The sequence below is a fragment of the Columba livia genome, chromosome 1, assembly GCF_036013475.1.
Source record: "Columba livia isolate bColLiv1 breed racing homer chromosome 1, bColLiv1.pat.W.v2, whole genome shotgun sequence".
NCBI classification, from domain to species: Eukaryota; Metazoa; Chordata; class Aves; order Columbiformes; family Columbidae; genus Columba; species Columba livia.
Window position 1 is genome coordinate 99,460,543 of NC_088602.1, and position 22,803 is coordinate 99,483,345.

Consider the following 22,803-nt stretch of genomic DNA (forward strand, 5'->3'; position numbering starts at 1 on the left):
AGGAAACAACAGCAAAGTTTCAGTTATGGTTTCTGTTTGGCTTGAAATGCTTTACAGAGAGCTAGTTCTTCCCGTTTATGTCTCGAAGATGATGTGCAAACTTCCTCTGAAAATCAGCTTCCCCATGTTGCTTGAATTCACCACCCAGCAGTGCTATTCACTTTAGAAAATCTTACATTATGATTTGGAAATCCTGTGTAAAGGAGCTAATGTGGTTTGCTTGTTGCAAGTGTTAGGTGAAGCTTGATTTTACATTATCATTAACCACATTATGTTGTGTGGCCTATTTGCACGTGCCTCTGTATTGATCAAATTCCCATAGGTTAAAGGTGGAATTGTTGAAATGATCTGAAATGAGCAATGCAGCCAGATTCCTGCTTGGATAAGACTTCACTGGTGATAATGCTGACCTTGGTTAATGATATCTGAGAGACACTGCATTTTAGGTTTTATAACAAGTCTTCCGTAAGTTGCTCAGCAAGTCTGGCTGTGATATATCAGTATGTGTGTTTGTTGTTATTTCTTACAGTATTGGAGTTTTTTAAGAGAGTTCATAAACTGGAGTGAGTGGTGTAGTTTTCAAACTTTCAGTACAGTTTTCCCACAGGAACAAACTCTCCAGCTCAGGTGCTTCACCTGTCTTGCAGAACCTTCCACTGATGATAGCCTTCACTGGCTGTATACGCTTTGTATCTGAGCCTCTTGGTCCATCTTGTTTACCATGTCTGACAGACAAGTCTCTGTATGGTGAATGTCAAGAACTTCATCTGTTTGGGCAACAGAGGAATGTGGGAAACTTAGTGGAGCGTAGTAGCCTTCTACCCTATTTCTAGAGTAAAAATGTTAGTATTAACTAAATTTACTAATTTAAGAGCATAAATTAACATATTTAGGCTACTAAATATACAGTTCGTTTAGTGAAGATACTGCATTTATGCCTAAATTTAGGAAAATGTGCTTTATCTAGAACATCTGCTGAAGTTCCGCTGGAGCTGATGCAGTCTAAGCTCAATAAATCATGTCACAGTCTGTAGATTAAGATATGAGGCCACTGTAAATTTGAAATTTATCAAAGTTAATGCTAACTCCTTTTGTAATTACTTGCTCTGAGCTTAAAAAAAATTATCAGCTGTGGTATATGCACTGCTGTTCTAGTGTTTGAATAATCATCTCAGCTGCAATGACGTAGATAGTGCTCTGTATTTCTGTTTATTTAAGATACTATATAAAACAGTGGCATGAACAAATATGTTTGTCTAAGCAGGTTATTATACATTAACCTACTGAAAATTGGATGTAGCTATAGAAGCTGTAGTCATTTGTTTTTGAGGAAGATTTAACTCGTAGCAGCTGCTGAGTTTAAATGCTCTTGTGGATGGATAAACACTTGATTTTTAAGTCCTTGTCTTGGAAAGCTACTATTTAGGGGAAGGTCATTCTGGTATGCACAATGGCATGTGCTGAAATTCTGGTATAAACCTCTTCTGCATTTATCTCTTATGCTATAATAAAATTTTACTTCACCTCACCTTGAAGAGTTTTCAAAGCAATGTGAGATTAATTAGAGAAAGGTGTTGCAGTAATCTGTAGTTTTGCTTCTGCAAATTATGTAAATAATATGACTGTAATGTGAAGGGATATAAATACAAATACTTTAAGTTGCACAGGTAAGCTACAGTTAATATAAGTGGTGGCATAAACTTCAGTGCTGGCTGCGCAACAAGCCTCTAGACACTCCTAGGTTCAGTAGGGTTGCTCATATTCACTGTCTTCCCGCTGCAGCTTCAGTGTGTTGTCACCGTGTTGTCACCCTGTTACCAGGACTAGAAATAGTGTGTTGTATTTCACACTATAGCTACATATGTGTTTTGCGTAGATGCGATCATATCCTAATAGTGTGTTGTTTGGGGGGGGGGGGTGTGTTTGGTTGGTTTGTTGTTTGTTTTTGTTTGGTTGTTTGTTTTGGTGTGATGTGAGGGTTTTGGGGGTTTTGTTTGCTTTGTGTTTGTGGTTTTCTTTGTGTGTTTGTTTTGTTTTGTGGTGGGGGTTTTTTGGTGTTTTTTGTTGGTTGCTTGGGGTTTTTTGTTGTTTGGTTGGGTTGGTTGGTTGTTTTTTTTATCCCTTAGCTCAGAATAGATCTAAACAGGTGGATGCTAAGCTGGAAAATATTATATTCTGGCCTTGATCCAGAGCAAGTGTGTCTGCAAATGGACTGGTAACTGCACAGTTTGTGAAAGTACTTTTTTTTTTTTTTTTTTTTTTTTTTACAGTTTCTTCTAGTCTTTTCTGAAAAACCCTCCCACTGCCTGCTGCACAGGCAGAATCTTATGTTAATTTGTTATATTTTATAGTGATCTAAATACTCATGTTAATAGCTCCTTTGGGTCACCACAATTCTATGCAATTTCTTTCTTAAGCGATTGTTTTATTAAGTCAAGTAGCTTTGTTCTAGCGTGCTAATGCATAAAGTCTACATGTTGAATTTAAACTTGCTCAAATACATTCCTTTTTTACAGATTGACCACCTATCAATAGAAAAACTCCTAATAGACAGTGTCCATGCAAGATCTCATCAAAAACTCCAGGAGCTGAAAGCCATTCTAAAGAGCTACAACACTAATGACAATTGTATGTGCTTTCCACTGTCAAGTTAATTTCCATTTGTGCCTAGGAATGATTTTCTTTTTTCCTGGTATTTCTTGTTTTCCTTCATTTAAATAAATACAAAAAACAATAAAGGGAGGTCCATTCAGGATTAATACAACTTAGCTTTAAATTATTCTGCATTGATAACTGTAAAATAACTCATACCTCTAAATGCGGTATAGTAGATTAAGCTGGTAGAACGTTATAGTCTGGGTTGAAGGGTTAAAAGCTGTCTCCTGGAAAACTTGTATGTGTTCAGAATTGCAAGCAAATTCTTCACTGTCTTGAGCTAGCTTTGATAAGACTTTGCTTAAGCTGTTGTTGAAGCTATTGGATTCAAATTGAGCTTATACTTGTGAAGCAGTGAGTTAAAACATATTCAAGGATTAATAACATCCTCCAAATTTGGTCTGTCTTTTCTTATTGATTTGTTACTAGCACTATTTTCACAGATAAATTCTCATATTCACTTCCTTCTTCGTGATGTTAACAGCATAATAATGTGCCAGTGAAGATTGCTTCTATAAAAACAAACAGGTTTTGTGATTATAATGGGTTAAGTTTTAATATGATGAGCCTGAATTTTGTGCCAAATTATTAACATTTATTTTTTGTTTAGCATTCATTGAGACAGCTCTTCCAACTCTTGTAATTCCAATTTTGGAACCATGTGGGCGATCAGAGTGCCTACATGTATTTGTTGATCTTCACTCTGGCATGTTTCAACTGATGCTGTATGGTGTTGGTAAGTAGGTGCAAAACCACATTGTATTTAATATTTTGCAAGAATCCTGCATTAGGAGGTGATTTTATGTGAACAGTTCGGTCAAATCTGAGAAGTTCTGTAGGTAAATAATGGTAATGCAAATGAACACCACACTTGGGTCATCATCTAGGTATTTGCATTTGAGGAACAGAGAAGTGGATCTTTGTGCTTCAGCGTCACAGTTTGGTTAGGTGTATTTTAAGAGGACAGCAGCCTAAATATTGTTAGGCATCATTGCAAGGCACATTGTTTATAACTTATGATTCCTGGGTTGTGCTATTAATGGCTGCAGTCATTTCTTGTGAGCGTGGTTAAAAATTGTATTATGTGACCTTATGCATCACGAGTTACTGTTCAATATAACTTCAGGTTTCAGATTACTTAAGAAAATGATTTATTTTAGTTTATTTGCCTTATAACATGCTGCTGTGGTTTTAAAGCATTATGGATAATTTATAATGTGTCTTAATCTCTTTGTGATGAGCCACATGGGGAAAACAAGGGGCAAAAACTACAAGGTGTACAGGAGAGGTTTAATCTCAATACGAGAGAAATTTTTTACAGTGAAAACAATCAATCCCTGGAACAACCCCCATGGTTGTGGGAGACTCCCCATCACTGAAGGTTTCCAAGATGCAGTTGGACAGGGTGCTAGGTATTCTAATCTAGGCTCCCTTTCCCACAAAAGGTTGGACCAGATGTTCTCTTGAGGTCTCCTCCCATCTGGCCTGTTCTATGATTGTGTGGTTGTTTGTTAGATTAGATGAGACACTTTGATGGAAAGGTGAAAATTTTGTGTGAAGAGCGGGTATTAAGACCATTCACTCACCTTGTGTTCTTGCAGATCAACTGACACTCGATGACATAGAGAAGTCTGTTAATGATGATATGAAGCGTATCATTCCTTGGCTCCAGCAACTCAAGTAAGTGACTTGAATGATTCACTTAGTTTGCATGGAATGAATCACCATCTTTTTATTTTGGATGATCACACCTGCATGGCTTTGTGTTTTACTACAGTAGGGAATACACTTTCTCCTTGTTCTAACCAACTTTATTTGTCATCTCCTCTAAATGGGTGGGGAAAATTACACCTCATGCATTGCTGTGTGCACACTCTGCATGAAGTCTTTTCAATTTAAGTCAGCAGCAAACCACTTGCTTCACTGAGTATCTCATTTTGTGTTCGTGTTCTTTTCACCTCCTTTATTCCACTCTGTTTCTACAGCTGAACTCTGCTTGTTTCTCAGCAAGAATGATCTCCCTTCTCACAATACAGAGGGAAAACCAGGAAGTGGCCTAGGATGATTTAAATATCTGTTTTTCTTCAAACACTTCAGCCCTTACTGGTTTAAACCTCTAATCTTCCTTCCATAAAGCTCTGAGATTTAGGCACAAGATACATTTGGCTCGTATAAGAGATTGTAGCAAATAATACAAGTACAATTTGCATCTGCATTAAAACCTTTTCCACTTGCTCTGTTGCTTTGGAAATTCCCTGTACTCTGAGCTAATGGCAGGGTGAAACCTCCATTTGAGGAATTTGCTTATAAAAGAAGCATGGTGATGCATGAAGCATTGGCACCCTGGAGAAAGTAATCAACCTCCCTTTGTTATAAATAATGTACTCGAGATAATGGCTTGGGTAGCACTGCAGGTTTTGAGGAAGCTAAACAGTTCCACAAAATGTCTTTTTAGGACAGCTATATCTAACATGTATCTGCAAGAATAAATGAGGTGTCATGATGGAGAGATGCTGAGCACCCACGCTTTCTACTACTGTTTTCAGTGGAAGTTTCACTGAAAAGCCAAGCCACACTTTTCTGAGCCCCTTTCAAGCCTAGCTATGCTTTCTGGCCTTGCCACTGTAGTCGATATCTATTGATGTAGAAAAAGTTTAATTCCAAACATTAGAATAAATTTGGTGTCGTCATGTGGTTCTTTGTGTCCAAACTTATTCAGGTGAATGAGTTTGTTTATAACATAAACAAGAGTGACATTAGTCCAGCTTTGGTGACTTTTTTTTTTTTATTATTATATTGCTTATCAGCATATGGGAGCAAAGATTTTATTTTCTATACCAAAAACTAATCAAAGATTCCAAATGGTAAAATAACTGTAACCTGCATGTGGTTTTATTTGTCCCTTTTCTTTTATATTGTAATTTTATATTGTGGTGTACAAAAAGTATTTATTCCTTCAGCAAATTGTTCAGAGCTTTTCTTCTGAAATTAACAGCTGTCAAGCTGAAAGCAATATGTAATGATAGGAATAACAAAATATAAACTACTGAAATGTTCCGTGTATAACTTGTGCAGCAATGATAGATATTGACTTAGAATATGACTGACTCTTAATTTGACACTAATGCTCTACACAGCACTATATTAGAATAATTTTTAAAAGTCTCAGGCTACTAATGCCTTTATTTCAATGTAAGGTTCTGGCTTGGACAGCAACGCTGCAAACAGTCTATAAAACATCTGCCTACAGTGAGCAGTGAAACTCTTCAACTAGCTAATTATGCGAGCCATCCAGTGGGAAACCTTTCCAAACACAAATTGTTTATCAAGCTCACGCGCCTTCCACAGTACTACATTGTAAGTAACTGAAAAATACTTCTCTTTTACTCCTAGGCATGGATATACCAGACAGTTTGTGTGTTGTACTGTTAATTCTAACATGGGAACCAAGGGACCAATGTCATCCTTGACGCTCCTCTCTCCCTCTCTTCTCGCATTCAGTGGGTTTGTTAAGCAGTCAGGCTCATAGGGAGGAGGGAACTTAAGGTTTATTTTTCGCGGTTGAGACGGACAAACAACATGGACCAAGTTCTTTCAAGATGAAAGTAATAGACGCCATTTATTGCTACAAGTGCATTTTTATACAATTTTACCAGTTCATGTGTCTTTTCACTATTGGTTACAAGTTACAGCACTAACATCTCATTGGTTAATTTTTCTATCATCCATGTTATTCTTCTATCCCCTTCTCTCTCACGGGTACATCTCTCCTCTCTCCGGATACTCCTTTACTCCCATCCTTCTCAAGGGTAAATCTTAATATCTCAAGGCTGATCTCTACTCTCATATTTTCTGTCAAGGATTCCACAGACCTGCTGCAGTTTCCCACATTTATTACTCAGCAACCTTCTCATTCTCTTTATGTTTCATGAAAGTTTAGTCTTCCTTCTCTCCTTGGATCCTTCTCCTAGCCCACAGTATTAATATCTTCAAGAAGACTGATGTCTTTTCTTTGGCAGGGGCTAATAGGAACTGATGTAGATGTATTCTTAGCTTGAGGGTCTTCTCAATTTATTGTTTCATTTAATTATAGGTTGTGGAGATGTTTGATGTTCCTGGCAACCCCACAGAACTAGAGTACAAATACCATTTTCTCTCTGTGAGCTATGCTGAAGGAGATGACAGCCCTGCTACTGCACTTCTACTACAGCAGTTCAAACCAAACATTGAAGAGTTGGTACTAGACACAAAAAGTGGGAAACAAATGAAAAGTGGTGTCAAGCGCAAGGTACGTGCTTCAAAAGCCACTGGGCTCATTATAGAGTGTGAAAGCTGAATGCATGTTCTGAGCACCAACACCAGGTAGTGTTGTTTCAAAAGTTTCTATGGCTGACATCTTACTTATATTGTGGCTTGGTTCCCTGGCTGCTTCCCCAGGGAGATGTTGAGAAACTATTTTGCAACTGTTGTGGTTTAATTCATGCCAGGCTTTCTCAGCTGTTCTAAAGAGCCCAGGCAGAGCACTCTGCTGAGGTGGCTGGAGTAGCTTGTATACACAGAGCATTGGTATCTATGTGATATGCTTTGTGTGGTCTTTGAAAGACTTGCAGGGGCTGATACAAATTAATTCTTGAGGTCAGGCTGACATGGCTTGGTGATAGGTAAATACTGTTTTAAGAAAGGAGGTGATTGTAAAATTACTTTAACTGAATTGATTCAGTCCTGAAGCAGACCAGATCCTGTGAGGAGTTCGTGCTCAGGGTGTGATCAATTTAAAACTTGAATGAATGAGGTGATTTTCTGCCATATTTTCAAAATCTTTACTCCAAATGTGCAAGTACATTTATCTCTATTTTAATTCTAGTTGTCTGGTGATCCATGTTCCATAGAACCTAAGAAACCAAAACGATCGGGAGAAATGTGTGCCTTCAACAAAGTGCTAGCTCATATTGTAGCCATGTGTGACACAAATATGCCATTTATAGGGCTTCGTTTGGAGGTATGTGTTTAAATACTTTGTTCCCTTCTTCCCCTCTGCTACTTCTGATTCTTTTGCCTGGATGCGACTATTTGGCAAACTTGTGGTCATGTGTTCACTTTGGAGCTTCCCCGCCAGCTGAGCTGTGGTGACTGATGTTCCACATTGGGCTGCTCTTGTCTTGCTAAAGCTGGTTCTAATACCAGGCGCAGCAAAAAGCTTGAAAATTTGTGGGAAAAGGGAAAATGAGAGGATGAAAGACACACTTGCAGGAGGGGGTGGGAGACAACTTTATACCAGATTTGCACAGACTATTTTTTGGTTTTCCAATGCTTGACAATGTGAAACATCTGTCACCCTTAAGGGAAAAAAAGAATCCTCGAAAAAGTTAGTTATTTTGCTGGACTTTTTGCTGGGCATAACATTTTTCTTGTTCATTCCTAGTTATCTAATATGGACATTCCCCACCAAGGAGTACAAGTAGAAGGAGATGGATTCAGCCATTCAATACGTTTATTAAAGTAAGAGGATATACTCCTGTGTTTCATTTTATTACTCTAAATATGCTTGAGAGAAAAAAATGATTGTTGGAGAGTAACACTAAAAATATCAGGGCAGGGGACTTGGGGGGTTTGGATTTTTGGTTTGTTTTTGAATTATTGTGTGTCTTGCACTCTCTTGTGAAGCAGTGCTGGAGAAAGGAGAATTAAGAGTAGACACAGAGCCAACTATAATTTGCTTCCATCATTAGCCTAAACTGGGGAGCTCTGAAAAGAGTCTGACTGTCCTCAATCCTAAAATCGAGGTGGTGCTAAGGAAGATATGGTGATGATTCACAAACATGTAATTGGAATATCAGATCAGAGGCCTACATACTCCATATGTTATTTGACAATTACTAGTATGGGATACTGCAAAGGAAAATGTAAGGAATCCCGGAAAAGACAAGTGCATGCTAAAAAACTTGCAGAGGAAACATCTGAGAATTGCACAGTAATTTAAGAGTGGGAGGGACCTGTGGAGGTCGTCTGGTCCAACCTCCTGCTCAGAGCAGGGCTGATCAACTGCATTTCCAGTCTCCATGGGTTTTTGTCCCCTCCTTGGGCACAGCGATCTCAAATGCTGACTAGAGAGGAGCAGTCACTTGATTGCCGAGCTAGTGCAGCACACAGGATGCGTCTGTCAGTCATTGCTGCAAGGGCTCGCTGCTGACTCCTGTTCAGTCTGGCTCCCAGGCCCCCAAGTTCTTTTTCTGCAGAGCTGTTCTCCAGCCAGTCAGTCCCCACCCTGTGCTGTTGCTTGAGGTTCTTTGGGCCCAAGTGCAAGTTTGCATTTTTCATTGAACTTCACAAGGTTCCTCCTGCCCACTGAGCTCTCTCTGAATAGCAGCCTTGTCTTCCAGCATGTTAAGTGCTCCTTTCGGTTTGGTGTCATCTGCAAACTTGCTATTCCTTTGCATCACGTAGGTTATTAAAATTGTTAAACAGTATTGGCCTGTGTTAACCCCTAGGAATGCCAGCCACAACCAGCCGCTAATTGGACCTGCAACTGTTGACCATAGTGGTCTCTGCCTGACATTCCAGACAGTTTTTCACATTTCTTGGAGCCTGCTTCAAGCCTCACCAGTTAAACTTGGGATTGTGTTACAAACTAAAAGAGATTATATCAATTTAAAACATAAAAAAAAGAAACAAACCCCAAAACACAAGGAAGAGAGAACCCCAAAACAACAAAGATATGTTCTAGAGTAAAAGCCTCCTCTTTTGTGCTGCAGAGGTGTACAGTGATATAAAGGCATGAGTCTCTAAGTGCATCAGGACCTACCTTTTTAATTTTGCATATAAGCAGAGAAGTACTGAGAACTTGAGAGCTGAAGTTAAAGGTGGTACATGGAACTTCTTGGATAGACTCTCAAGGGATTTGAAAAAGTTCAGCATATTTTTACTTAAACTTTATTTAGTCTGTGCCCCTGAGCTCAATTCTCACCTTGAGATACGAATAAATTCAGTGTGTACTAAACAACCGGGTGGTTCATTGCATTTAGAGTGAGCTTGTTCTAGAAGCAAACCGATTTATTAATTCAGCTTGCCACAGAACTTATCTGTTTTCATCTTTTTTTTTATTTGTTTCTCTGTATAAAAGCTTTATGTCGCTGTCCTCTTTCACCAGGAGATCAGGGCAATTCAGCAGATCCCTTAACAGTTTGTAATTTGCAGCTGTTAAATCCAAATAAAAATTGGTCTTAGCTCAGAGTGCTTTTGTAACACACTTACTACAGTCCTTGAAGGGGAACAGGCTATCTCACTGTGCATTCCAGCTGTCTTTGCTGTTGTTTTGTTTATTCTTTCATGTCCAGACTTGGAAGTCCTTCAGGAAATGTTGGAAGGTAGTATTTTTAGTTTTGGAATTGTACTGCGTATAACCCAGATCTGTTTTTCTTCATGAATAGAATTCCTCCCTGTAAAGGTGTAAACGAGGAAACGCAGAAGGCTCTGGACCGATCTCTTCTTGATTGCACTTTCCGATTACAAGGTAGAAATAACCGCACGTGGGTGGCTGAGCTGGTGTTTGCAAACTGTCCACTTAATAGCACTTCATCCAGGGAACAAGGTAAGTTTTATTTAGGAAGAGTGGTGAATTTTGTTTATTTGTGGTTTACACTGTCTATTCCAGTAGTTCTTTGCTTTGGTGTTACTGGACAACTGTCTGCTCTTAAAATTTTAATAAACCACAATGCATCTGAATCAAAATTTTGACTGCTGAGTTGATGCACTTTTATTATTAAAATATGCTTTCTGGTCACTCGCCACAGTTTACTCATAGTGTGTAAACCACAGTTTAGGAACCGCTAGTTTAATCAGTCTTTACCACCTCCTAACACTGCAGGACCAACCCGTCATGTTTACCTGACGTATGAAAACCAGTTATCTGAACCAGTTGGAGGTCGCAAAGTTGTCGAGATGTTCCTTAATGACTGGAACAGTATTGCTCGCCTGTATGAATGTGTCCTGGAGTTTGCACGATCCTTACCAGGTACGGAAATCATCTCCTTTTCATAGAAATGATGTGTGTGCAGATTACTATGGTTTTCTCACTCTTTTTTCTGTCTCTCTTCAAAGACATACCCAACCACTTAAACATTTTTTCAGAAGTTCGTATCTACAACTACCGAAAACTTATCCTTTGTTATGGAACTACCAAGGGGAGCTCAGTAAGTAACTCCTAAGCACACTTAAAATGTATGTTTGAAAACAAAATGGGCAAGCCTAGAGATGCGAGTTGTGCTACAACGTATTTCCTTGTATTGCATTATTGTGGAGTTACTATTGAAAAATGTAGAAACGGGTGAAAGAGAGTGCCAGATTACTCATTTGCTAGGATACTAGATGTTCAAAATTGTTGAGACTTTGTATAAGATGCTTCAAAATGTGGGAAGGACGGTTGTGTGCTGCTGATTGATGAAAGCTAGTGTGGCAGCCTTTTTCTGACAAACTTATGGCAAGTGTTGCTACTGGTCACTGTTATATACTGGGGGTATATGGATATATCTAAGCTGTGTGCTTAACACTGCTTTAGAAGAAAGGACTCTAAAGTTTTAGATGTAGTACTGTGCTTTGAAATGAGGTGGTCCTTAGTTATTTTGTAACAATGCATGTTCCCTTGTTCAGAACTCTAGCTTACTCTTTAGTGTTTGAATTTACATCTTATTAATTACTTGAAATGTGTACTTGCTCACACCCTTGCATTAAATGCAAGGTAGAGGAGAAAGCGTGTGCATGGTTGTTACAGACTGAGAACGTACTTTTGTGTGTAGCTGCTGCACTTGAAATTTGCTTCCCGGAAGGCTTTTGTGATCATGCTCTAAGCTGAATTTTTGAGAGTATTTCTATGTGCATTATTTTGGCACAGTGAATAAGTAGCAAGAGTAGCAGTGTGGGTTGTGGAGGTCACTTCCTTACATATTAGCATGTCCAGTTCTTGGGTTTGTGTGCTGTACCTGGGAAAACCAGACCACCCCAAGCAACTCATTAATCGGTTCTCTGTGGCATGAATCTCTAAAGTTCAATTTTCTCTATCTCACCTTTGGCAGAAAAAGCTTTTGTTCTTTCTGATTGACTTGCTAAATAATTTTCTAGTTTAGTGGTTGCCAACAATCCGGCTAGCTAAATGAATGTTAAAGCTAGCAGTACTTTTTTTCAGAACTTCAACAACTTTTGAGGAGGATGAGCTAGAAATCTGTTGAGATTTGATTAAAAATGACAGCCAACCAGCTTTCTTGTTATAACTTCATAATTGTTCTAGTTTCCAAGACCACTTCATGTTCTTGATGTTGCAGATCAGCATTCAGTGGAACTCCATACTCCAGAAGTTCCACATTTCGCTGGGAACTGTTGGCCCAAACTCAGGTTGCAGTAACTGTCACAACACAATTCTGCACCAGCTCCAGGAGATGTTTAATAAAACACCAAATGTGGTGCAGTTGTTACAGGTAATGTTTTAAAAACTACTCTCAAGAGAAGTACAAGATAATTAAGAGCTGAATTCTGTTTAAACTGCTGTCTTCAAAATTACTTGTATATTTTATGATTGTTTATAGATCTCATTGGCAGAAGGTGGCTTGGGGAAGATTGTCTCCTTCCTGTGCCCCCTTTTCCTTGACCTTTACTTAAAAGGAAGCTACCTGATCTCTCACTATCTGTTCTCTCTCAGGTTTTGTTTGACACTCAGGCTCCATTAAATGCCATCAACAAACTTCCAACTGTGCCCATGCTGGGTCTGACTCAACGCACCAACACTGCCTATCAGTGTTTCTCAATTCTGCCACAGTCACCTACGCATATCAGGCTGGCTTTCAGGAATATGTACTGCATTGACATCTACTGCCGGAGTCGTGGCGTCGTAGCAATACGTGATGGGGCGTACAGTCTCTTTGACAACAGCAAAATAGTTGAAGGTTTTTACCCTGCACCTGGATTAAAGGTGACCGCTTCTGTGTTTTCTGGCATGATGTAAATAAATGAGCTTCTAATTTGAAGTACAGATCTGATGCAAAGAGCTTTGTGAAGCTTTTTTTGTGAAGAGCTGCAGGCCCTTCAAAATTCTGAGCACAGAAGGAGTTTTCTGATTTATCAGTAGATTTGCTAATTACTTTGAATTAAAATATTTCCTTTAAGAAAACTAGCATCAAGTGTAAGGGGTCTTTTTCTTTTCTATGTAAAATAACATAGAGGCTAGTTCAGGCATCCTTTTGTTAAAACTTAATGAAGCTTTGTGACTAGACTACATGTATTCTTCAGGATTGACAGTAATTGTTCCTCACAAACTATGTTGTGCGGCAGGACAGTGCTCCTATGTTGCAGATGAGGAAATGCTTCGTGTCAGATGATTCTAGATGGAAACTTCTGCTTTAAAATAGTTTCCATCGGTGTGTGGCAGGAGCCTGTGGCTTTGCTTCTGAATAAAGTACTGGCCTGAAAAATGAATCTGTGCACACTGACAGAATACTCTAGCTGAGGACAGCTTGCACCAGTGCTGGTTATACTGAAATACTGGAAAGTACTGTAAAACAAAATAGTTTGCTATTTTTTTCTTCTGACGGTTGCAACTGAACACTTGTTTCTGTGGTACTGCTTTTAGCTGATCCTAAGCATCTCTCTCTTTCACAAGTAACAAGTGGAAAGCTAATGGGAAGAGAAAGGGGATTGTAGATACCAGTGGAAGGTATAAGAGAATTAAATTGGGAAGGTAGAAGAAGAAATAATTCAAGATGGTGGGCAAATTCCTCTGGGTACAAGAGAATGCTATGGAGGAGGGGACCTGGGCATTCTTACCCAAACAGAGCAGTTGTAGGTGTGATACAACAGCTCAGTAGTTTCTGGATAGCGATGAGTTGTTCTGGAACAGCTATTTCCAAGTGTAGGCTTTTCTTTTCTTTTTTTTTTTCTTTTTTTTCTTTTTTTTCTTTTTTTTTTCTTTTTTTTTTTTCCCAGGAAAAACTAAAATGCTGATATTTCAATTAACTAGAGATATTTTTGTCAGTGAGCAAGGTTTCTTGTTTGGTGGTGATGCAAGATTCCTTTTTAAAAGGAAAAGGGAATTAAAAATCCACTGAGAAGCTCTGATTACGAAGTGAAACATTTTGCAAACTATTCATACTGTATATAATGAATGCCCACTAGTATTCAGTTCTAGACACGTGCCTGTTTCTTATGTGTTGTAGCTGATAAAGATAGTATTACAGCTCAGCAAATACTGTACTCATTTATGAAATAAAATTTAAATGGGGAAATTGCTAACAAAACTGATTTTTCCACAGACATTCCTGAACATGTTTGTTGACAGCAATCAGGATGCACGAAGACGATCTGTAAATGAGGACGATAACCCACCTTCTCCTATTGGAGGAGACATGATGGATTCTTTGATATCGCAGCTTCAACCCCAGCAGCAACCACAGCAACCACAACAACAGGTACCCTCCAGGCAAAATAAGAAACATTATTGTCTTCCACACCTGTAGGTTTTGAAGAACTTATGTTCTAAAAGGATTAGCAGTAAAAAATTGGAAGGGAGACTATAAAACTGCTCTGCTGTGGAATTCCCTTTGGGGCAAAATGTATTAATTTATTTTGCCATTTCTCATTCCAGTGTAAACAGCCCATGGCATATGAACAGCAGCTTTGGAAGGTCACATGAGACTTGCTGCCTTAGAAGCAAAGGACTGAGGGAGGGAAGACGACTGGTTAAGATAAAAGATGGGGAGGGGAGTCAGAAGGCTTTGTTGTTATAGGGTGGCAGATAAAAAAGAATGAGGTGCAGAGATATTATATCCTAAGGAAAAACTGCAAAAAGTCACTGAAAAAAATAGTGAGCACTGAACAATGTGATAGAGAGAATTAAACAACCGTGTTGATTGACCTGTAAGATTTCATATGTGGTGACTGAACTCTTGTTAGTATTCTTCTGCACATACTTAATTTTAGTTTTAGTACAAAATGATCAAAAGTTTTCGTTGTTCTGTGTTGCCAATTTCAGCCATTTGCAAAACAGGCTGGAGCATCGGGAGCTTACCCTCTCACTTCTCCACCCACCTCCTATCACAACACAGTGACACCGTCTCCCTCTATGATGCACACACAGTCACCAGGTAAGAGACTAAGAGCTTGTGTGCTGATCATGTGCTGGAAATGTGCATGTTTTTGGAAATGTGGATGTTTTTGTCTGTTATTTGAGCTGTGTTTCACTCCGGGTTAGCCAAGAGAATGCACCTTATATTGTGGAAAAATAGCAAAGCAAAGTCATGCTATGCATGTTTTGGGAAGTACATTTTGAAGCTAAAAGAAAAAAAATTAATTCAGTGAAACTGTTATCTTTAGCTGTGTGATATTTGGGACTGTTTCATTCTTGCAGCTTACAACTTGCTCAGATCAAAACCTGTTAATTTTAAATACCTGCTTCTTCAGAAAAACTTTGAATCACCAAAGCTCTGCTTTCTGCTCACAGCTGTTACAGAGCAACAGCTGAAAAATATTTAAGTTTGGGGAAGGGCTGGGCATGGGGGAAATGCCATTCTTCAAGCCAAATATCTTGGAGAGTTTCCTTTGTGTGGCAAATCAATCTGGAAAATATAATGCTCATCCATGCACAAAATAAAGCCTTTGAGTGCAAAACCAAGTTCTCAGGAATCTTGTTTGCTGTCTCCCTATAAAGGAGATAGCTATAGCAGTTGATTGAAAAAAATATCAGAGAAAAATGGGAAATGCTTATGTTGAATGACATGATGTCTTTGATCAGGAAATTTGCATGCTGCAAGCTCACCTAGTGGAGCTCTAAGAGCACCATCACCAGCGTCCTTTGGTCCAACTCCCTCACCTTCCTCTCTTGGAATCACAATGGGACAAACAGCTAACTTTGCCAGCCCACATGGTGAGTTCTTTACTGGCAGGTGTATCTGTAGTGGCAGGGAGGGCACATTTGCTTCTTGAAGTCTTCCAGAACAGACCTAAGTTAACTGAGAACTCAAATTGGTGTTTTGTAATTGGCTTAAGTAGGTGTTTTCATACCTGTGGCTGTAACTCTTAACAGTAGTCAAAAGTAGCTACATGGCACGTTGAGGTGTCCCTAACGTTTTAAAAATTGACTGTCAGTCCCTCTTTCATGTTTACTAATGTGGGGAAATTCTGTGTGGTCTTGTAGCAGAACAGCAGCTGCAGGTTTTAATGAGCATTGTCTCTTGTTAGATTAGGAAATGATTTTTCACTGCCTACATTTCCTGGAAAAATAGCTGGAAGAGGTTAGAAATTCAAATACGTGCAATTTGAAAACATTGTCAAAGTCTTGCTGGTTTGACATACCTATATCCAAGCAACATGGCTTTTGGTTGCTTCCTTTATTAAGTCTTTTTGGAAATCTGCCAAAACAATTGTTTGTTGTAATCACAGTGCATTGGAAACCATTCCATAGAGCACAATAAATGAACAATTCAGATTGTAATTTTAGCACACAAGTTTAACTGTCAGAATGAACAAAGTGAGATAGATATACAACAGACTGTTTTAAGAAGCTTGTTCTGATCAGTCTTTATAGCAGAAATAACAGCGAGATACTGAATAGATGAGGAACAGTCCAGCTGAGGCTTTCATTTGCTAAGGAGCAGTAGAAGTCCAGGTCTATAGGCAAGAGCTCTTTTTAGTTTAGATCCCATTATGTACTGAACATGCTGATTCGCTTTAACCTTCAATTTTATTGTACTTTTTAAAAAATGAAACCAGAAAACCCTTGAATCTGTATCCTGATTTTCTTCCCCCCTCCCAATTATGTTTTCTGTATGGTTGTAGTCTGAAAGCTTGCAGACACTTGCATGCTTTACAGATTTTGGTAAGCCCTTTTTAGATTTCTAGATTAGAAAACCTTGTACTTATTTTAAAAATAGTAACGGTTTTGTAACATCTGTAGGTACCATAGACCCAAGCTCTCCGTACACCATGATGTCACCCAGTCAGCGTGCAGGGAACTGGCCAGGATCTCCCCAGGTCTCTGGTCCATCACCAGCAGCACGGATGCCTGGAATGTCACCAGCCAACCCTTCCCTTCATTCACCTGTCCCAGATGCCTCTCATTCCCCACGAGCTGGAACAAGTAGGCTTCTCTATCGGTGTTATAACGGTGAAACACTCATGTTTAACGTCGCTAGTTCTGTTCTTTTTGGTCGTTTTGTGTATCAGCCTAACAGTCATTACTGCCCTGTGCAGTAAAGTACCTAATGAAATTAAGCCTTTATTCTGCCCTAGTTAAAATCTTCTATAAAAAAAAATGGAAAACAAGTTAGATCATACAGTATAAACGTCATCAGGACTGATACCTCTTGTTGCACTGCAGAAATTAATCTTAAGCTATGGAGCTCTATGACTGAGAGAAAATTCTTCAGAATGAAAGCGATGATATGCATATTTGCCTAAACAAATAACTAACTTTTCGCATCACAGAGTTGTAATGCTGCTCTTGCACGACTGATTTAGCCATCTTTGCATCTCATTGAGTTTGTTATACAAACCTGCTATCTGCTGGTATGCTGCAAAAAGAGAAGAGAGTAGGATTTTAATGTTATTGAGAGTTTTTGCACAGGTGGAGGGTCAAAACTCTAATTCTTTGACTTTGTCTGTCTGCCTGTCACTAGGCAGCCAAATTTCTTAAATAAGAAGGATGAGCTTTGACCCAGAGAACTCATTGCTTGTATAGCGACAACAAATAAAGTGAACACATCTTACGTTTCTGCTTAAATCCTCCCTTACTGCAAGTACTTTTTCCGTATCAATAGGTTCCCAAGCAATGCCGACTAGCATGCCTCCACCTCGTAAACTACCTCAGCGCTCTTGGGCTGCATCCATACCTACAATCCTCACCCACAGTGCCTTGAATATTCTGCTGTTGCCCTCTCCTACCCCTGGGCTTGTGCCGGGACTAGCTGGCAGCTATCTTTGCTCCCCTCTTGAGCGATTCCTTGGATCAGTTATTATGAGGAGGCATCTTCAAAGGATCATACAACAAGAAACGGTATGGTTTATGTTGTTTTAATGTTGACCTGCAAGTATGACTTCACAACTATTCTTTTCCGTGCTTCTGTACCACGTCTTTCAAATCAGGCACAAACTGAAATGCTTCAAATATAAGAACTGTAATAGAATAGCCACAGGGTTACTATGGATGCCACTACTTGGCAAGGAGCGTTCAAGAAATTAGTTACTAGCTAACAATAACTGAACTACTCAGTCATGAATGTTGCTTTAGGGTTTGGGACAGACAGTGTGTGCCTCTTCACTTCTTTGGCATTGATTCAGTGACTGAGGAATAAGCCAGATGTTGCATAAGCTTCATTCTCAAGGCAGTTTTACCTGTCTACAAACATAGCATATTTCTTTCTGGAAAGAGAGCAGATTAACCATTACAGTCTTGGAAGTGAATGTGTGTGTTAGTTCATGCTATTTAATGAATGATCGACTGAAAGTGATACTTCTTTTTATGCAGCTACAGTTAATAAACTCCAATGAACCAGGTGTAATTATGTTTAAGACGGAGGCACTGAAGTGCAGGGTTGCTCTCAATCCCAAAACCAACCAGACCTTGCAACTGAAAGTAACACCTGAAAATACAGGACAGTGGAAATCGGAGGAGTTACAGGTTTTGGAGAAGTTCTTTGAAACAAGGGTATGTACTCAGATCAGTAATGCTTACATTTTTGTGCATTGCTTTTAATCTCTGGTGGTGGTGTGAGTGGTACTGCTGACTGTCATTGGCATGTGTAAGGACTGCAAAATATAAAATTAACACCCGTGTATGCTGGTTACCATATTATATTACATAGTTATTAGCTAAGCAGGCAGTACTAAATAATGTCTTTCTTTAGGTTGCAGGACCACCTTTTAAAGCAAACACCCTAATAGCCTTCACAAAATTACTAGGGGCTCCAACGCATATCCTCAGGGACTGTGTCCACATCATGAAACTTGAGCTGGTAAGTTAACCGTTCCCTTTAGTTCACCCAACTTCGGTTGTTATGTTTTTTAGGAAAGGTACTGTATCTTTATCTGTAAACACTTAAATTACTCTAAGTTTATATAAGTTATGTAGTGTTAATACAGAAGATTTCATTTTACCACTAGTTCTCCTGAAACTCCCAAAATTTCTCCTTTAAACTGGTGATTTTGAGAAACTGCAGGCACATTGCTGCACTGTAGGCACATGAATGGGCTGGCTGGAATAATTCCCATCGTATTCTTGTTTATCCTGTGCTCAATTCTTTCAGAGTTATTTTGACTTATGCTAAACTTGGCAACATCTGCAGGTTTAGCTAGGGAGATACATGCTACTTTTTAATGCTTCCCTACTTCATATCAACATATGTTACTGACATGAAACCTTTGCTGCTCTTTCTCTGTGCTGCTCTTTCTAAATAGTTCCCTGATCAGGCAAGTCAGCTGAAATGGAATGTGCAGTTTTGTTTAACAATTCCTCCCAGTGCACCGCCAATTGCGCCTCCAGGAACACCTGCTGTTGTGCTGAAATCCAAAATGTTGTTTTTTGTAAGTAGAGCTATCTGTTTTAAAATTTTGTGGGCTGCATGTCTTTGAAATAATCACAAGTTAGTAGCAAAACATAAGCAGGCTGTATCTGACAACTGTAATAGCTAAAAATGTTCTGCTGTTTGGAAGCCTAGATTTGTGTTCATCTCTTTTGTAATGAGTTCAGTTAGTATTCCTGTTCTCCCTCCTATAAAAGCCCAGCAACTCTTCATGTTTTGTGTTCTTGGTGAGAAGTTGCCAATATATAAATTCAGTTCCCTCTGGGCTGTGGATATCTTCAGATGCTCAACCTCTGGGTGTTTTGTTCTTCTTTGAGGCACTAACCACCCTAGAGTAAGTGATACACACATCAGTGGTGCTGAGAAGGGACAGCAGGAATGAGATGTTTAGAACAAATCTGTATTAGTGTCTTCCTTGAGGCAATGGTCCCTGTAGGGTGCTTTTGAGAAGAAAATAGTCTACACTTGATTGATAACTTCTCTGTTACAGAATTGATGGGTGAAAACTGAGGGGGTGGAAGTTCATGTCTGTAGGCCTAGAATGTTTATCTGAAGTTGTGCTGAGCTACGTGGTCTTTCAATTTAACACACTTTTTGTTTCTCGCAGCTCCAGTTAACACAGAAAACAACAGTCCCACAGGAAGCTGTTAGTATTATTGTCCCAATTATTTATGATATGGCTTCGGGTACAACGCAACAGGCTGACATTCCGAGGCAACAGAACTCTTCTGTTGCTGCTCCAATGATGGTTAGCAATATTCTAAAGAGGTTTGCTGAACTGAATTCATCACGACCAGGTACTGTACATGTCCAGTAGATATATTCTCTTCACCCAGACATCTGTGACAAATCTCCAGTGTAAAACTAAACCTCTCTTGAGTCTGAATTCTTCTCAGTTTCTATCATACCTCTTAAGTGATTACAAACTCCTGATGCAACAGGCAATACATAAGTTAATAGCAAGTACTGGCAGTGCAGCAGAAGGTTATGCTGATGATTCAGGCTGGATTTTGCTGTTCTGCCCAAGTGATAGAATGCACCTCTTGTTGGCCCAGCTCTTGCAGTGCAGTAGGAGTCATACTTTTTAACAAATGGGCCCAGAATGAGTCACAAGAAATATGCTATGGTCATGTGTCAGATTTCGTGGTTAATTATTAATTTATTGAGCTTAACAGTAGAATATGAAGGGATGTTAAAATAGTTATGAGAACTTGTCCACGTGCTGTGAATGATTAAAAGGTAGTTGGAGCGATTGTATACTCCTTTGTCAGTGTGTACACTAACAGAGGCGCATGCAGTTCTGTCCACCAAATGTGCTGTGAAGTGCTAGATCTAAATAGGTTGTTCTGAATGTTCGTTGGCCTATAGGTAGTGTGCTGTGAGTGATGGTGTGCTTTGCTTTCCCTCTTGTTTGTCATGCTTTTTACTTATTTTTTTTTAATATCTGAAACATTGAACAATGGTGACAGGTTCTTTGGGTAGCATGTTGTCTTTAAGCAGTGGTGTGGGGTCCTAATACATAGATGGCTCATAAGAACAGTACCTTTCAGTTCTGCTGTAGTGACATGCTGAAGAACGAAGCCTATTTTCAGTAATTCAGTGAACAGATTGAAGCTGTGAATCCAGAAGTTGAATTCTGCTTCTGTTCTGTATAATTATTCGTTGTTATGCAGTAATTTTAACTATGCTTGATGATTTGTTTTGGTTGCTAGAACATGAGCAATGTTTATCTTAAATTGATGTGGATATGCATACGTTTCTGAAAATTGTGAGATTTAAATTAACATGCATTTTCTGGTTTACATATAGTAATAGCATAGGTAAATAGGAGAGAGAGAATAGCCTTGAGGGCATGTGGGGTTACCTGTAAGAGTTCTGTATGTGGTACAGAACTGTTGATTGTGTAGTAGCACTTCTCTTTCAAGATATGTTAACTAAGCTTCAGGTGTTTCTTTTGGAAGGTGCTTCCCCATTGAGTTCCCCTATTGTGGGGAAGGGTAAATAATTTGTTTTGCTCTTTGTTATTGCACTAAGTTATGCTTTAAGGTAAAAGTGCTGCAGCATAGGGAGTAATAGTCAAGCTGCTTTTGAGTACCCCAGGTGGGGTGTCTTTTGATGATCATTAGATGGATCAGGATAGACAATTTGTGTTTGTCACGCAAGTTTTTATGTAGTTTTGGAGTGCGGTACGGGAAGCAGAGTAGAGACAGGGGAAAAAACGTGTATAAAAAGATCTTGTAGCCCCAAACAGGACCTTATCCAGGCAAGGAAGAGTGTACCTAGCTGAGCAGAGGACATTTCTAGTAGTCTTCCCTCTGATTTCTAAAATAAAGGCTGAGTCTGTCTGGATCGATCTACCTATCTATCTATCTATCTATCTATTTATTTATTTATTTACATACCACCAGCTGAAGTACGATTTTCCCTGAGGACACTTGAAATGCAATTTCCTGTGTTCTTACTGTTAAAACGTATGTTGTTTTATCTGATAAAAGAGAACAAGATACCTTATTTGCCATTGAAAGGTGATAGAAGAGCCAACAGATCCAAGTAGATAGTTGGGAGACTTCTTTTACAACAGGAGTACGAGGGAGATCCCACATGCGTATCCTTTCTCTCCTGATGCTATTGTGCTGTTCCCAGGATTTTCCTACCTGTGTTAGCTCTTCTGCTGCACTAATTGCAATTTGCTTGGTTAAGTGAATTTTTCACTGTTTCAGTCAGAAAGGACCAGGGCTTCCCAACATGCACGTATGGTATTACTGGCACTTTCATTGTAACCCGTAATCAGTGTTGCCTCGTTTTGGCTGTATCTTTTTTTACCTTTCTCTCTTTGTGAGAAAGTATTTTGTATTCAGCTTAATTTTCCTCTTAATAAAATGGTAGTGCCTGAAAAGTAAGTTCTTTTGGAAGAGTTTTCTTTTCCGATCTGTGGGCAGTTTAACAGTAAAATGTTGACTCATTGTGAGTATGTTGTGTTTCTCAGATCACTTTACCTGTGTCTCCATGGGAAAAAATATTTTATTTGGGGAAGTAATTATAGGAACTGAGGTGGAATCAAGCCCTGGAATAACAGGGTTAAATTTGAGCTGTAGGGCTGCAACATGTATTATGTAGTGGACATCAATCTGGTAAGGAAATGTAAGTCCCTACAGATGCTGGAGGTGACCCTTAGAGAGGAGCTCAAGAGACTCATGATATTTCTTAAAGCACTTCACGACTAAGCATTTTTCGGTGTCTGATTTTCAGTGATGCAGTGGATGATATTTAGCCCAGAGTTGTAGCTTTGATATGGTAATGACTTGCCCCAAATAATTGAGAATCCCTAGTTTGGCAGGTAGGATTGATGCATCCCAACAGGCTCTACTCATATCCCTTCTCTCATACTGTTGTTCCTTCAGCAACAAAATTCAGTGTCTTCTAACTGATGTTTCTTGAAATACACAGGAAAAATTCAGCCCACAGTGACCAGGGTATGACACTGGCTATTAATAGTATTCTCAGTAGATGAAAGTCACAGCTGCCTAGTACTTCACCTTTTGTTGTTCTAATCAAACCCTTTTGATGCTATTGGTTTTAACTTGTTTAAACT

The 22,803-nt window shown here is 39.1% G+C and overlaps 1 protein-coding gene across 1 annotated transcript in view; it reads left to right on the top strand.

The window, feature by feature from the left end:
- Nucleotides 1-22,803, top strand: part of MED14 (mediator complex subunit 14) — a 38,588-nt gene that overhangs the window by 14,479 nt on the left and 1,306 nt on the right. Inside the window, exons 10-30 of the mRNA XM_065070047.1 lie at nt 2,517-2,628; nt 3,266-3,391; nt 4,257-4,335; nt 5,853-6,012; nt 6,749-6,943; nt 7,520-7,654; nt 8,078-8,154; nt 10,083-10,243; nt 10,520-10,666; nt 10,753-10,844; nt 11,970-12,122; nt 12,344-12,613; nt 13,950-14,105; nt 14,669-14,780; nt 15,428-15,559; nt 16,589-16,771; nt 17,451-17,686; nt 18,158-18,337; nt 18,537-18,644; nt 19,087-19,212; nt 19,819-20,008. Of these exons, the coding sequence (XP_064926119.1) occupies nt 2,517-2,628; nt 3,266-3,391; nt 4,257-4,335; nt 5,853-6,012; nt 6,749-6,943; nt 7,520-7,654; nt 8,078-8,154; nt 10,083-10,243; nt 10,520-10,666; nt 10,753-10,844; nt 11,970-12,122; nt 12,344-12,613; nt 13,950-14,105; nt 14,669-14,780; nt 15,428-15,559; nt 16,589-16,771; nt 17,451-17,686; nt 18,158-18,337; nt 18,537-18,644; nt 19,087-19,212; nt 19,819-20,008 (3,130 nt within the window). The remainder of the gene's footprint in view (nt 1-2,516; nt 2,629-3,265; nt 3,392-4,256; nt 4,336-5,852; nt 6,013-6,748; nt 6,944-7,519; nt 7,655-8,077; nt 8,155-10,082; nt 10,244-10,519; nt 10,667-10,752; nt 10,845-11,969; nt 12,123-12,343; nt 12,614-13,949; nt 14,106-14,668; nt 14,781-15,427; nt 15,560-16,588; nt 16,772-17,450; nt 17,687-18,157; nt 18,338-18,536; nt 18,645-19,086; nt 19,213-19,818; nt 20,009-22,803) is intronic.